The 16,438-nt window shown below is 46.3% G+C and overlaps 1 protein-coding gene across 2 annotated transcripts in view; it reads right to left on the reverse strand.

Annotated features, from left to right (window-relative positions):
* Window positions 1-15,283, reverse strand: part of LNX1 (ligand of numb-protein X 1) — a 90,552-nt gene extending 75,269 nt beyond the window's left edge. The window contains exon 1 of one of the 2 annotated variants that reach the window (XM_032400359.1): window positions 14,750-15,283. In XM_032400359.1, coding sequence (XP_032256250.1) covers window positions 14,750-14,841 — 92 coding nt within the window. In that variant the 5' untranslated portion in view covers window positions 14,842-15,283. The remainder of the gene's footprint in view (window positions 1-14,749) is intronic. The other variant, XM_032400358.1, reaches the window with a different exon arrangement.
* Window positions 15,284-16,438: the final 1,155 nt, after the last annotated feature.

A 16,438-nucleotide genomic window follows, 5' to 3' on the forward strand; every position in this document is an offset into this window, starting at 1 on the left:
AGCCATATTTCCTCCCCTTCTGGTCCTCTAATCCTGCAGAATCTCAACAAGTAGGGAAGTTATTTTCTCCTCTGGGGACAGTGCTAGAGTATATAGGTATTTACCTACTGAGTAGTCTGGGCTGACAAAATCCTTGGAGGTTTCCTAGTCCCTCCTTTTCCAATGGCTCTTAAGATTTGAGAGCTTTGGAATTTCTCTTCTTATAGTACAGGATTCACACAAACATTCTTTCACTTGCAGAAAATGATTCCTTTCCAGCTGGTTTAACTTCTGCTCTGAGCTCTTTAGAGTAAATGTATACATAAGTCACCAAATACCAGACTGCTGTTACCTAAACGGACGCTATCAAAAACACTGCTTACTGCAGGTTTTAAGGTTAAAAAGTAGGCTTTCAGAAAACAGCAACAACATCTTGTAAACTGTTCTCTCTTTGCAATGGCTGCAAATAGAATTTCTGCATCCTTGCATGGGGCATCCATGACAAAGCTTCACTTGGCCACATGGTTAAGACTGGAAATTTAGTTTTCAGACGCTCCAGTTATTTTTGCTCGGGTTACTAATCAACACCAAATCTAATGCCATTTGAATAAAATAAAATCGTTTCAGCAACTACACCTTCTTGCTAACAGCTCCAAATGACAATGGGGCTTCACGCAAATGTACTTCAATACCAACTTCAAAGTCAAGTGGCACACTTATTGCTTGTAAAGCTTGTTAAGAGTAAGGGTTATTGCATTATAAACAGAGCTTTCTGTTGGAGTAGTCATGGGCAGAGAGTGGTTGCAGATTTACATGTCCTTGCTTATTGGGGTCAAACATTTGTCTTTAGTAAAGTAAGGGCGTTGGATTATAGTCTAAAAATAAACGGCAGGAATGTGTGCTGTGACTTCAGGATTCTCTAGTGGGTGGGTGGGTGCGGTGATCAACCCAAGTCAGGATACAGATAGCAACTGAATAAATTCAGAAAAAAGCTCTCTAAAATCATGTTGGTTTGGCAAGGTTATCTTACAAAGATAGGTTGGGTTGAATAAAATTATTTCCCTGGGGGAAGAAAGAGTGAATAATTAGGGCCAAACTATTCGCGGAGTGGAAAATTCTACACTTCGGGAAGTTGAGCGACTTGGTGGTTTCGAAAAAGCAGATCAGCATATTCCATCGAATATGAATATTCCCTGAAATTTATAGTTCATAATTCTTTAATTCCAGTCTCTAGATCAAATGGAAAAAGTGGACACCTCTTCAGCCATGTCAGAGACTTAGGGTCACCAAACAGTTCTGAATACCTAAGAAGAGGATGCCCAGAATGCACTGTATCAATTCAGCTCAGAGAAAAAAATATACAAGTGGAAACAGAAGAATTTAGCACTTAGCAATAGCTTTAGAATCTGTAAGCTCACCCTGCGTCATAAAGAACAGGCCAAGAAGCTTAGAAGAACACAGATCTACTAGGTTTTTAAAAGAGGCCAACACCGGAAAAAAAAAAAATGTTAAGACATGAAATGCTAAACTCCTTTAAAAATGTAAGCATAAACAAGTGAAATTGAGAGTTATAAACTCACATGGATCAGTTTGGACAAAAAAGATAGGAATAGGAATATTTGGCAAACACAAACATACATAAATCAGCTGCTCCAGATGACACATGTCCTCAGGGGATAAGAGAATTTGACTAACATGCTTACTGAACAATGTGCAGTAAAGATGAATAATTATTTCTGAAAAATTACCTTGCACACAGGGGGATGTCAAAAGATTGGAAAGAGACCAACAGCATGTGATAGTGATATAGAAAGAAATCAGAAAGGGTAGAGAGAAATTAGCGTAGGATACATGCAATTGTTGCTTGTGGAATAAGTATTAGGGGAGCAAAATTTAGAAGGGTCAGAATACCAGGGATGAATAAACAAAGAATGATCTGCATTTATTTTTTTTTTTTTTAAGATTTTATTTATTTATTTATTTGAGAGAGAGAGAGAGAGCACAAGAGGGGGGAGCGGGAGAGGGAGAAGCAGACTCCCTGCTGAGCAGGGAGCCCGATGCGGGACTTGATCCCGGGACTCCGGGATCATGACCAGAGCCGAAGGCAGTCGCTTAACCAACTGAGCTACCCAGGCACCCAAATGATCTGCATTTAAAGTACCATAGACAAGTTTATGAGATTATCTTGACGACTTTAATACTGCTCTTGTGGTAGTTAAGAATGTAAAGGTACAGGGAGGAGGGCATTGAGCCAAATGTGCACTGGGTCTTGGGAAAGATTTTCTCTGTCAGTCCAAAGATTCAAAATGGAGGCTGAAAATGGATGGAAATCCCCCAAAAATGAGGTATTAAGCCTAGTGATGGAGAGGTGTTTCAGAGGGGGGATCTTAATCTGCCAACACATCAATACCCTGACTCACTACCCTCATGGAAGACCCAGGACAGGGTGTCATGAAATTTATGGAGGACACTCAGGTGGGGAGCACCACAGAAGACCTGAGACAGGAGGAAGGAAGAAAACTAGGTCAGACAGACACACCTGCAAACAGAATCCACCAAAAACAGATCTGAACAGGCTGGAGAAACATAGAAAGCAACACAATTTAGGGATGAGAAAATTAAACATGAATTCACACTGAAGTTAAGGGGGGGTGGGCATTGTGTGGAGAGGGAGGCCTTTGGTATGGGAGACTCGTTTAGAACTACATTGGGAGCATGTGACCCAGAGTGATGTTGAACCAGGTGAAAGTTCTACCCCAACCTCCTTCAGAAATAATCCAGCCAAGGCTAAAGAGGAAGTAGCAGGCGCTGCCCTTCCGCCGGCCTACCCAGGCACCAGCTCCTTTTCCACGGGTCTTACTACTGCTGGGAATCCTGGGCTGTAGGAATCCTCACTCACACTCTACAGATGAGAGAATGGAGGAGAGAGGTTAAGGCCGCATAAGGAGACACGGAGCAAGACAGGGTCAGATCTAGGCGTGCAAACAGGTCAGCCCGACTCCAAAGTCAGGCTCTCCCATATCAGAAGCCCTCAAAACCTTCCCCCCCTCCCTTCAGGTTTCTGCACAAATGCCACTTTCTCAGAGGCCTTCTTATATAAATAAACCGGGGTCAGGAGATGCTGTCTTACTTCATACCACTTACTGCCATCTGATATGCCAGATGTTTGTTTACTTCTCTCTCGTTGGAATATATGTTTACTGCAGGATTCTCAGAGCCTTAGACATGCCTGATGTTTCATAGGTACTTGATAAATACCTGATATTAAATTATATGCTTCCCAGGAGTGAGTGCTTTGTTTTTACTAATTCATCTACCGGTAGGCTTAGTTTGGGGAAAAAAAAAAAAAAAGAAAAAAGAAAAAGCACTTCTAAAACAAAGCACTTAGAGGGAAAGAATTCTAAGAAGTGGGAGAGAGCTTGTTGGATTTTTTTTTCAGAACATTGATTTACTTCTACTGAACAAAGCAATCTGTTTCTGGAACGTACTGATTTTATGAATAGAAACGCCCTGCCTTTGTTAAATAGTAGACCAAGAATCTGAAGGAGAACCAAGCCACTGGACTCCTTTGTGTCTCAATCCAACCCCACCCCCCACACCAAGAAAGTAACAGGAGATGGATATACATACAAAGAAACCAGGTGAAAAGTTGAGAACTTGTCACCCTGATGCTTTCTTAATGATACTAAGCAACTGATAAGGGATTTAAAAGAAAAATCAAATTGACCACATCTCTCACAGAATAGCCTAAGCTGTCTGGTTATTTTGTCATTGAAGAAACAATGCCTAAGTTAGAACACTCTTTTCTTAGTGCCACTGACCCTCCCAGGTTCTATTTTTGAGCCCTAGACACCATTCCTGTCTAGCTACCATTTGGAGTTTTAAATTCTCTGAAGCAGGTCCTAAGTGTTTTGGGGGTTTTTTATGGAGAGTCAGCATCTCTCAAGTGTTTAATCATTCTTTTGTGACGTTAAAGGAATTCTAATTCTCCGATGAGGCTGGGCTGCCGTCCTGAGTAGAACCAGAGGCGGCCAAAAGGGGGGATGCCTCCAGAAAGAGCCTCCAGTAATCAGACACCACCACCACCACGGTCTAGTATCACACGGGGCTCTTTTCTGAAGAGGAAAAAGGATGCAGGGAACAGAGAAAGGAAGTTGGCTTGTAGAGTAGCAAAGGAGGAAGCAAAAACAGCTACCACTGGTCTCTAATGCTCATGTGCAGGCATGGTACGGAGGATGTATATGCAGGAGTTCGTGTAGCCCCTACCAGCACCAAAAGGCTGAGCTCGGAGGGGTTAAGGCAGACTTGCATCTGGTAAGTGACAGAGCCAGGGTCTGGCTGGCTCTGGAGTCCACGCTCACGCTCACCATGCTACACGACCCACACTTCCCTGATAACCCCTCAGATCCTCACAGAGTTTGTTTCATGGGAGAAGGGCTTCTGCTTCTGATAGTTGCCCAGATGTTACTCTATAAAAAACAAAACAAAACAACGCAGCATTTTGGAGAAAAGGGCTATTGCAGATGCATTCACAACAGAATCCCTCTGATGGTCTCTTCATTCATCAAGAAGCTCAGGAGGCCAAAGAGGTTTTTTGGCTGAGCCCTCTTGTGCCTATTTTAGTGGAAAAAAAATAATTATAACTGCTAGAAAGCTCCATCTTCAGCGTAATTTTAACTGGCCAGAGAAACTACACAAATATTTTGCCCAGAAAAATTTCATCTATAAAGCAGTTTGCTTTTCTGGTTCGGAATCCATCACGGTCCCCAAATCCGGCCCTAGTGAATTATAAAGACCTGCAGCAACTTGACACCCACCCCCAGTAACACCATCTTCACAGCAACAAGGGAGATGCAGTGGGGGTGAGGGGATAGGGGCAGCCCTGGTCCTAGAATCAGGATGCCTGGATTCCAGGCTGGCTGGATCATTGAGAGGAGCTTCCCTAACCTCAAGGAGTCTTAGCTCGCTCATCAGGAGGATGGGGATTCACTGCGTTTGCCATGAAGTTCAAGGGAGGTCATTTGTCTACCATTACCACAGCTGTTTACAGCATACTTATGATATTCCAGGTGTCCACTAAGTGCCTCATGCGAGTATTTCATTCTTACCCCATGAAGTCGGTGCTACCATTAAGAGCTCTGATTGAAGGATGGAGAACTTGTGGCCCAGCTGAGGTGAATTAATCTAAGGTTACATAGCTGGTAAGTGATGCACCAGCATTTGAACTCAGATTGGAGTGGCTTCAGAGGCTACGTTTTTAATTACTACAAGCTGAAGCTTGTAACTGCTTCATGATTGGGTTCAGCCCTGCCACTTGGCTGCCATCCGTTGTACATGAAACCCTTGGAATGCCATGTTCAAATATAAAGCCTTGTTACTGTCAAAGGGCCCCCAGTTTGCAAACGGGTCAAGGAATTCCTGAGAGAGCATTCTGAGCATGCCCATCTGGTCAGATCCCCTCAGAGGGCACTCAATTCCTAATAGGTGATGTGTGTGGTCAGGTGCATCATTTAGCACATCTATGCCTTGCTTTGCCTGAAGCAGTTTAAAATTTTAATAACTAGCTCCAGCTTTATGGTTTCCTGAGGCTACATGAAAATAATGAATGCATTATTTCCCCCCAAAAGTGTCATGAGGTGTTTGAGGTCACAGCGTGTTGCTGACAGGGCTGAGTCATTTGGATAAATGACTATGCCTCAGTTTCTTCTATATAAATGGGAAGATTGGACCAGATCATCTCCATGGCCTCCTTGGGCTCTAAAAAAGGATGGTTCTGGGTCACAGACAGGAAAGAGGAAGGAAGTAGGAGCTTCAGTGTCAAGGTAACAAGGAAGAGAGCTAAGTGTCTAAGGGAGACTCTGGGAAGAGAAGGGGGTGTGATAAAGGACCTACCCATGGGAGTGGAGCCACGTGGGAGGAGTGGTCCTTGCCCACCAACAAATGGCTCTGTCCTGTCTCAACTTCACCATGAGACACTGGATACCCTCTCTCAGCTCAGCCACTTACCTGCCTCTTCAGTGAGGGAGGGAAGAAAAAATAAAGGACTGTATGGTTTCTTGATTTCAGCCCATCTGTGCTTATTGTGGATGGAGCTTTATGGTCAAATTTCATGACAGCAAAGACTCTCCTCTATTGTAGGATGGGCCATTATTTTACAGATTATCAAGAAAGAAAAATACTGCCCATGATCTTTGGACAGTGTCATTGATAAGATGTAGCCTGCTCTCAGAGATATTAAGTATTTTAGAATTGATGAAATATGTTCTTGTATCTGCTATTATTAAAATCTATACTTAAAGGGTTTGCCATGTACCAGGAACTGTATTACGTGCTTTACATAATCTCATTCAGCACTTACCACAGCCTGTGAGGTAGGGGTTGTTATCCGCATTTATAAAAGGAGAAAAGCTCAGAGAGGCTAAGTAACTTGCCCAAGGTTGCCCAGCTGGTAGAGACCGAATAGAAACCTGAGTCAGGGGCGCCTGGGTGGCTCAGTTGGTTAAGCGACTGCCTTCGGCTCAGGTCATGATCCTGGAGTCCCGGGATCGAGTCCCGCATCGGGCTCCTTGTTCAGTGGGGAGCCTGCTTCTCCCTCTGCCTTCCCCCCTCTCATGCTCTCTCTCTCTCTCTCCTTCTCGCTCTCAAATAAATAAAATCTTTAAAAAAAAAAAAAAAAAAAAAAAAAAAAAAAAAAAGAAACCTGAGTCAGTCTGACTCCAGAGCACGTGTCTTTAGTCAGCAAGTTCTCTCACCACCAACCTTCACCGTGGTGGGCCATTTGATTATGGTTCCCGGGATGACAAAGGGACTTAGTCATTGTCTTGGGGCCCTGGCTTCTCCTTCTCTTACTCTAGGTAGAAATGCTAATTAAGAAGAGGATGGAGAAGGGGCCAGAGGTACCTCCTTGGCCCATGGGGCATTGGGAAAACTCTTCTTAGCTTTGGATATGCAAGAGTTAAACACAAAAGAAGTAGGCACCAGAATTCCAAGAGCTGGCTCCATACAGAAATAGAGAAGTTCGGGGGGGAGAAAGTGGGGGAACACATACACTGTAGGACATTGCTCACACAGGAGGGGGTTACCGTAAGACTGATGATTACACCTCAAGGCATGCAGGAGTGTTCCAAGGACTGTCTAAGGACCTAGCAAGTATGAATTCATGATTGGGTCTTAAAAAGAGGACTCCTCAAACTCTAAATCCTCAAGGTTTCACAACCCTGGTCCCTCCCCAGCCCCACTCTTGGTGGGGGGTGGGGAGGGTAGGTGAGGAAGGTTTATGAAGACAGGTATGGTTGAGAGTGGAGGAAGCTGGGAGAGTAGGGTCCACATGGGCCACACGAGGAAGTGATGGTCCCCCCCCAAAAAAAAGAAAAGGGGGAAATGACTAAGAAAAGATGTCTGGTCCTTTGGCCCACAAGTTTTTGTTGGCCTGCAAAAATGGGCCATTTCCTGCCCTATTCCTTCCAAGGCCAATCCCACAGACGGGCAGTGGGAAATTTACTGTTTATTTTGAAGGGGTGGTGCTCTAATGCAAGACGAGTCCTGAGAGCCCGTAACTCTGTGGTGGTCTCCGAAGTGCAGACACCCATGAGGAATGTGGGGAGGATGCAACAGAACCCTTACGTAGACTTCATCCTTTACCAGTATTTGTGCGAGGTTTTCTAATGGGTAGAATATAGTAATACAGGTGTAAGCAGATAGCTATACATTGGATAGGCATATGGACCAATTTCCTTCTTGATATAGGTCTGTGACCAAAAAGTTGGAAGACTATCACCCTCAGGAGAAGATACACTCCCATTCTCTTTAAGTTCCCTCAAAGATCTGGATGACAAGATCAAAAAAACCCCATTCATTCTGGTTACATTCATAAGATTATTTTGGATCTTGCCTTTACATTTCCCTCAACTTGGTAGTAAATTAATATAATTTCTTTTTCTCCTTTTCCAGCTACTAGGCTAGTATTTGGAGTTTGCCAAAGCTGTATTCCTCAAAATTTACCTCAAGAGCTCCTTTTTGCATTGATAGAGTTGGAAGGGAGGGGTATTTAAGAGATGGCAACCAATTGCAGAGTGTAGACCTTATTAGCTCATGATTCAAACAACCTGTAAGAGAAGATAGACAAATGGGAAAAATTTGAGCTGACTGGATATTTGATGTTAAGGAATTATAGTTAATTGTTTCTGATATGATATTAGTGTTATGGTTAAGAATCTTTACCCTTTAGAGATAAATACTGAAAGGTCTACCAATCAAATATGGTGTTTGAGATTTGCTTCAAAAACAGTTCAAGGATCTAGATGAAACAAGATACCCATGAATTGTTATTTAAGATGGGGGATAGGGTACATGGGAGATTTATTATACTTTTCTCTCTACTTTTGCACTGAGATTTTCATTATAAGAAGTTAAAAGGAAAATAAAGTCAACCAAACATGAAACAATCAGTGAGGGAGTCCTGCCATGAAAGAAATCCTCACTTCGTTGGTCATGCACCGGACTGAGTCATGTAACCCAAAGAAATGCAAACACAATTGGTCAAGCATTTGGGTGGGATCTTGAAACTGCCAGAGTTTGCATTTTAGATCAGAAAGTGAATGGTTTGGGACTGGAGTTGCTTTACTGTTCGCAAAAGAGAACTTGCCGATTCTCAATGAAAATAAATAGATAAATAAGACCGTTAAGTTGGATCCCTGTGAAATTTGGACATCAAACAATGATTATGAAGCAACATTTTGATGAGTTAAGTATAAATGAACCAGGAACATGCTGCTTCAATTTCCTTCCAAATACACACGTTTGTAGATTTAAGGAAAAATGCTCTATTAAACATGTGCTAAACGGCAATGCTTAGAAAGACATTAAGAGAGTCACTGAACCCGAATGGGCCCTGGCTCTGGTCCCCCAGATTGGACTCTGTTCCTCTCCATTGGAAAAGGATTTCTCCACCTCACCCCATTTCCTCTGTAAACTCTACCTCCTTCCTTCCGGGTTTAATTCAAACTTGACTTCAGATTCTCAAAACATAAAACAAGAAAAATCCAGAGATCAGCAACTTTTTTTTTTCCCCCTTTTCTGTTTTGATGAGAAAGAAGCAAATTCTTGGAGACCCAACTTGGAAAGTGTTTACTGGCAAATCCATAAAGCTCACCCTGTTGGTTTAAACTTGGAAAGTGTCGGGAGTAGTTAACACAGTGAAGTGCAGAGGAAATGGGGGCTGAGGTAATCCCGCTGTGCTCCCTCCTCTCCTCCCTCATGCCAGAAAGAGCCCAACGGCATCCATCTAGACCGGCCTCATGCAGAGCTCCACGCGGCACAAAGCTTTTGAAGAGGATGCTCTCCCAGGCTATGGCTCAGGGCCCAACACCCAGCCCATGTGTAGCTGAAGTCAGCAAGGAGCAGAGAAGTTACTAAGGCCAGGGCTGCTGCAGAGCCTTGACTTAGAGAAAGGGAACCGGAGAAGCTGGACCAGGGCCAAATGAGTGCCACATAAAACTAAGGCAAACAATCTTCACTTGAGTGCCCGGACTGCCCAGCTAGGTGTGATTTAAGATGCTCTTTGGCCTGCAAAGTGAGTGTTTTTGCTGCAGGAAGATGGTGCAGTCTGTCAGAAAGTGTGTTTTGCAGGTTGGTTGGAGAAAGTTCTGCTAGGGAAGTGGTGGGTGGTTGGAGTCCTTGGACCTAAGACACTCGGTGGGTGTTCTGCGTTTCTGAAGCCTGGGCCCTACACCACCTCCCAGGGAGGACACACACAAGGCTGCCACAGAGCTCCTGCTACTCTTGGCAACTCCTCCAGGAGGCCTCATCTGCCCATAGCCCTCGATGGTTCAAGTTACGAAATCGGAGTTCCTCATCTTAATTTCTCCGTGCACAGAATTCCAGGGGGAATAAGCCTTCCCTGCTTGGAACTGCTGTCTCGACAGGGGTTGGAGTGGAGTTTCTCCCTCCAGATACTGGCACGAACAACTGTCCACGGATCTGCCACTTACGAACCAAAAATCTCTGGCTACAGACTGTAACGAGAGCCCATGTCCTGACTTCCCAAGAAGTCACACAGCCAACGGGAGCAGCACTGGCTTGGGGGACTGGCCATCCCACAGTGCCCATGCCTCCCTGCCCTCCGGCTCCCTGCAGCTATAACTCAAAGGGCAGCTTCCTACTTTGCAAAGCGGGGCACGCTCAGACTTCCACCACGGGTGTGAACGCAGCATCCAGCAGCGCAGGACGTGGAAGCGAGAAGTACTGGGAGCGGGACAGGAGCTAGAAATGGTAAAGGTGGGGGAAAGGGGACAGAACTTTTCAGTTTTCTGTAAGTGGTTCTTGAGAGTTGGCGGTGTACCATAAACCACATCTCACCAGCCACCAGACTCTAAGGTTTTTCCCTGGCATTCTTGCTAAGCAAAGTACGTAGAGAGACATTACCAAAGCCTCAGGAGAGCAAGACCATTGCTTCCTGCAGCACCAGAGATGAGGCTGGCTCACATCATTATGAGCAGGATCAACGCTCCCTTCCACAGAAACCAAACCAGGGTCTTCTTTATCAGACCTCGCAATATATGTAGCAATTGGCCAAGATAGGAGCCAAATTCACAGCACTCAGTTTAATCGAAGCGTGAAGGGTGTAGAAGCTGGGTGTGCACAAATGAACATCCCTCAAGCTCTCCCTCAGGACTCACCAGGTCAAGGAGACAGACAGGTAAGCGGCTGACGATACAGAGCAGACCTGGAGGGTGGAGTGCTGGTTCTCCGCAGGGGAAGTCAGGGCGAGCTGACATGCGAGCTGGAGCTGAGTTCTCTTATTGCAGTGCCCATAAGGATCACCGGGGGAGTTTCATAGGCATGAACATGGAGGGGCCGTAAGGATCACTGAAGGAGCTTGTTAAGAATGAAGATGGTGGGCCCATAAGGATCACCTGGGGAGCTTAAGAATGAAAACAGATGCCCCTGCCAAATATTTTTGTTTTAGCAGATTTTAGAGCCCAAATATCTGCACTGAAAAAAACAAACCCAGCCCTCAGTTCTCACTTGAGTGGTCCTCAGAACCCATGCTGCTCTCAAGACTTCACCTATATGTCTTCTCACGTGTAGGGCAGCAAATGGACCCAGAAGGATGAGAAGGCCGTATCCATGCTCATTCTATGAGACTGAGAGTCTGTTTCCTACATTCACTTTGGGGTCTAGGAAATTCAGAGAGTTTGTGGAAGGGTGGGGGTGAGGGCTCATGGGGAAAGAGAGCATGGCCCTTTATGGTCATGGGGTGCTCTTTGCCAGCCCTGAGAGCAATCCTAGATGCCCTGACTCTAACCTATGGACTGGGATTCCATGTCAAATGTTCTGGTTTTAGGCTGCTTCTGTGAGATTCGTTGCCCTCTGCGTCAAGGCACTAGGTGACCATGGACATGTTTAAAGATGGAGCTGCCCAGGGTCATAAACTGTTGAGTCTGAAGGCCAAACTGGGCAGGCAGAAGTGATCTGCTGGAGAGTTGTTGTTTTGTTTTAAATTGATGCTTTTAGACATTATACATATCTTATATAATATGTATCATACATATCATATATATTTAAACAATAATATGTATTAAATTATATGTAATGTCTAAAAACATTTGAATTACATACATGCACACACATACACACACACACTACAGTTGTTCAGAGGCCTCACCACTTCCTTTTATCTTATACCTGAATGACTCACATTCTGAAATAACTCCTGCCCGGCTCCTGTAGGCATTGGAGTTTGTGGCCCCCAGGGCCACGCACCGTAACTGACGCTATTTACAGGATTAGTTCCAATTTCCTAGCTGGGCTCTGAGGGAACAGGACTCAGACTGAGAGAGCCTTTGCCTTAGAGAGGAAGGAAAATCCAGGAGGGTCTCTGCAGCTGGGAGCATGGCAGACACAGGTCAAGCTCACCCAAGGCCAAGGCGCCAAAGCTCGGACGAGGGGTGGGGGGGCGGGAGGAAGTGTGGCTTCCCAGCGCTTTCCAGTGAGTCCACGCAGCTCTGCCTGCCTTCGAGATCCCAGTGGCCTACGGCAGTGAGAGAAGGGTCTCTTTGTCTCAGGAACATGCAGCTGCCATCCCATGGCCCTAGCTTCCAAGAACGGTGAAGGGACCCAGCAGTCCCATTTACTGCTCTCCATTGTCGTTTTTCAAGGCTTTGGTGACAACCACAGCCACCTTGCAACCTTTGTAGTGCCCTTTGCCCTGCCTGAAGTGCTTTCTCTTCCCATCCGTGATTCTGCCTAAACTTTTCCTAATGACTTCAAGATCCAGCTCAAACCGCCACCTTCCCTAGAAGCGTTACCTGACCAATTTCATGGAAATGGGCAAACTCCACCTCCTCTCAACTTATTGCCTATCCTACTTTTTAAAGACATATCCCCTTATGCCTTGGCTCATTGTTAATATTTCTGAGGTGTATAGATTTCATCTTCTCAATTGGATTGTCAGCTCCTTGAGGGTTGGTACCATGCCAATTTTTTTACTGCCTATATTGCTCAAAGCACTGCCACAGTACCTGAAATGTGTCATTAATTTGCCGATTAGTTCATTATCACACTAGTAGCATCAGGTGATAGCCACACAGAATTCTCTCATCAATCATGCCCAGTGACTGGAAGCTTCCAGAAAGTTCTGGCACATTAGTCTGGGAATGCCGTCCTGGCAATTTCCTGGCATTAGGCTTCTTGGATATCCTTCACATTTTGGAAAGAATGGCCTGCTTGTGTCCAGTTACTCAACAGAAAAGTGGCCTTGATTCACGTACTTGTAGAAAAGAAAACTGAGAAGCCAGTGTGAAGAGCCTTCCTTTAATTAGGCTGTAAAAATGAAAGTAAATTAGTGGAGAGGCTCCTCAGGAGCACCTGCAGTGGCTTGAGTGGTGGTCCCCCAAGAGATGTGCAGCAGGAACTTGTGAATGTGACCTTACTTAGAAAAAGATGTAATTCAGCTAAATATCTCAAGAGGAGATCATCCTGAATGATGCAGGCCCTAAACCCAATGCCAAGTGTCCTTATAAGAAGAGGAAAAGACAGAGAATTGGAAAGGACACAAGTGGGAGGTCATATGGCGACAAAAGCAGAGATTGGAGCGAGGTGGCCAGGAGCCAAGACACGCCTGGAGCTGCCAGGAACTGGAAGAGGCAAGGGAGGATTCTCCCTGACAGCCTTCCTGGGGAGTGTGGCCCTGCCCACACCTTGATTTCAAGGCCCTGGCCTCCAGAACTGTGAGAGAAGAGATTTCTGTTGCTTTAACTTACCAAGCATGCGGTCACTGCTGCAGCAGCCCTAGGAAAGGAGCACGGCCCCCAACAAGGACAGCAGGTGGGGGCGAGGGTACGGAGGAGGAGCGCTTTGGCACCAGATTTCAGAGACACCATCAAGGGAGAAGAAGGAGACTTGCCACAATCCCAAGGAGCTCTGTCCTTGTATATTTTTCTAGAAAAGCTTCCATATGCCATTATTACCCAAGAGATGCTCACAACTCAGGCTTAAGCCAGATATTTCCCCTTTGAACCTTCTTATCTGAGGAGGACTGGGGGGTTACATTTGAAAAAGATGGGACCAGCTAATCCTGAAATGCAGGGTCGTCAAAAGGAATCGTCTGCCCCCAAGGACCTAGGTCCCTTGTTCTCGCCTCTATTTATCAAGAATTTATTGAGCATCTACTGTGCTATGCACACTGGCTAGTCTGGCTGATTATAAAGGAGGTCCTGATTATCACCACACATTCAGGAGGGTTACCTCTATCTCTATACGACCCACTGAGCTTTTCTAGTCTGGTCTCTAGGAATTCTAATTAGAATGCTTCTCAGTTGTCCACCGACTAGAATTTACACATAAGCTAGCCCTTGCGAGGTTTCCCCATCCAAAAGGTTAGTGAGGAGGAACACACTGTTTTGTCAGTGTTCCCAGCACTGAGGCACACAGACCTCAGCACTTTTTCCTCTGTTGGCCAGAAGCTGTTCACATTCACCTGCAATACTCTTTCCAAGCTTACTAACAAAAGGAGCCAGGAAAACATCACCGTAGAGTTTGGGTGTGTGAGTCATTTCCTTTTGTAAAATGGACATAGGTCATGTAGGAAAACGTCTTTATTTTATTTAGTGAAGTATTTAGGGGCGAAAGGTCATGACTGCAATTTACTCCAAACCACCTGAATAAAATACACAAAGCAAATGTGGCAAAGCAGTCAAGGTGATGGGATGTGGGGGCTCCCTGCACACTTCGCTCTGCTCGCCCATACGTTTAAAAATGGTCAAACCCCAAGCTCCAGCGGATGCCTGTCGTTTTACGCAGATGGTGACCTCTCTGCCGTGCTGAGGCTGTGTGTGTTTTCAGGTACGCAGACCGGGTTCCCAATAAAGGGAACTAGAAATGCCTGACAGGGGCTGCAGATCTGTGTCTGCAAGCTCGGTTCTTAATTGCTCTTCGGTTCTATTTATGGAAGGAAGAGAAGACACATCTATTGAGAAAAAGTAGAGTACAAAAAAAAAAAAAAAAAGGCAGTGTTGGCACAGAAGCAGGAAGAAAATGCCTCGCTGGGAAAGCGGGGCATCCGTAAGATGGTGTGTGTGTTTTTTTGTTAAGTCACAGACCTAAGCATGTCACTCGAGACTGCTGGCTGGCTGCGTGCTTTGTGGAGCGCATCTAGCTCGGAGGGACTGCTTCCTCTAAACAGACAGACCAGCCAGGGAACGGACTCCGGTCCCACCCCCGCCACACCCGACACACAAACACAGGCAGGCAGCGCGATGGCGGGACTCACAGTTCTGAGCACAGGAAGTGCAGGTTGCCCACATTGTCAATGTAGTTGGCAGGGCTGAGCCAGGGCAGGACCAGCAGCAGAAGTGCCTTCATTTTCCGACAGGAGGCTGCTTTCTTCCTGGCCACCTTTGCTCTGTCAGCCGCAGGGGCCCAGCCCGGCTCAGTTCCCCGAAACAAACCTGGCCATGTCCCCACAATCAGCAGAGAGAAGGCATCTGATGTGGAGCCCTGGGATGGAGCCACGCTGATAAATCACAGGCCTGGAAGAGGGTCGTGCCCTCCGCTTCTCAGATGGGGAGATATGAGACCGGAGGGACCCACCAGGGTTGGCAAGAGGGCTCGGGCTGAGAGCAAGCAGGCTGATGCCCGGGAGAGGGACCTGCCCCTCCTGCAGGATGCCGACTGGTTCTTGGGAAGCAGCTGGTACATTGACATCACTGGCCGGGAGCAGATGGGCTAGAAGCTGAGCTGCGTGGGGAGAGGGCACGGGCACGGCACATTCAGACCCCACCGTGCGGATAGGCAAAGCATCAAGAGCTGTCCCCCAGTTTGCTAGAGGAAGACACTGTAAGAAATTAGCATCCTTGGAACACAGCCTGGAGCTCGGAGCTCGAAGTGAGTCTCCAGATATTGCGACAGAGGAGGGTTAAACATGAACCAGCTCTGCGCCTGAGTGTATATTTAGAACATGCCTTTAGGATGTTTTACCTATCCCTGTCCCCACTACACTGGCGGCTGTAAGAGAAGTGACAGCTTCTCTACTCATCTGGACAACTGGCCCTTCGTAAGATTAGGCTGTGTCGCTCTCCTTGAGAATAGCAGAGAGCCTTGATAGACCTAGAGTTCTGTCCGAACCAGGTTCAGGTTCTGGTTCTGCAAGGAGGGAAGTCTCTCTGTTCCTCTTCCTCCCCTGAGTGGCCAAACTAAGCTCTGGCACCAGCTCTGGGATGCTGGGCGTTTCATGTAATCCCCCGAGCCTCAGCCACCTCCTCTCTGAAGCGGAGCTCTCTTCATGCCTGACCCACTGGGTCCCGCGGGGGGCTGGGCCCCATCAGCACTTGCAGCGTTCAGATTAGTGACTCTAGCCCATGCTCTCTACCTTCCCATTAGGACTTCTTTGCATGCCTAAACTCTGTGATGCCCCCAGAAGCCCCCGGGGCTCCCCTTCTTCTACCCCATCTTCAAGAGGACTAGAATCTGAGCAATCTTAAGCATCTGCCTTTGGCTCAGGTCATGATCCCAGGGTCCTGGGATCGAGCCCCACATCGGGCTCCCTGCTCAGTGGGGAGCCTGCCTCTCCTTCTGTGTCCTGCTCCCCCTGCTTATGCTCTGCTTGTGCGCACTCTCTCTCTGACAAATAAAATCTTAAAAAAAATAAAAGAGGGCTAGAATCCATTTGGGTCTTTGCAGCTTGAGGCCTCAATCTTAACAGAAATGGCTTAAAGGGATAGTTCACTAATGGCACCCAAGCGATTCCAGCAAACTAGACCGTCCAGGACGCAGACCCGGGAGAAGGCCGCGAGCTGAGACCAATTGCAATGAGCTGTAGCAACAGGAATTTGGCCTCAGAGCAGTGCATTTACCTGAGGCAGGCCTGAAAGAGTGTAAGCACAGTAGAACCTTGGAATGTACGGGTTTAACTGCCGCAGTTTCGGGCAGAAATAAGCCATCTTGATAAAGCAGGACATGT

Source organism: Phoca vitulina, unplaced genomic scaffold (assembly GCF_004348235.1).
Source record: "Phoca vitulina isolate PV1807 unplaced genomic scaffold, GSC_HSeal_1.0 scaffold3, whole genome shotgun sequence".
NCBI classification, from domain to species: Eukaryota; Metazoa; Chordata; class Mammalia; order Carnivora; family Phocidae; genus Phoca; species Phoca vitulina.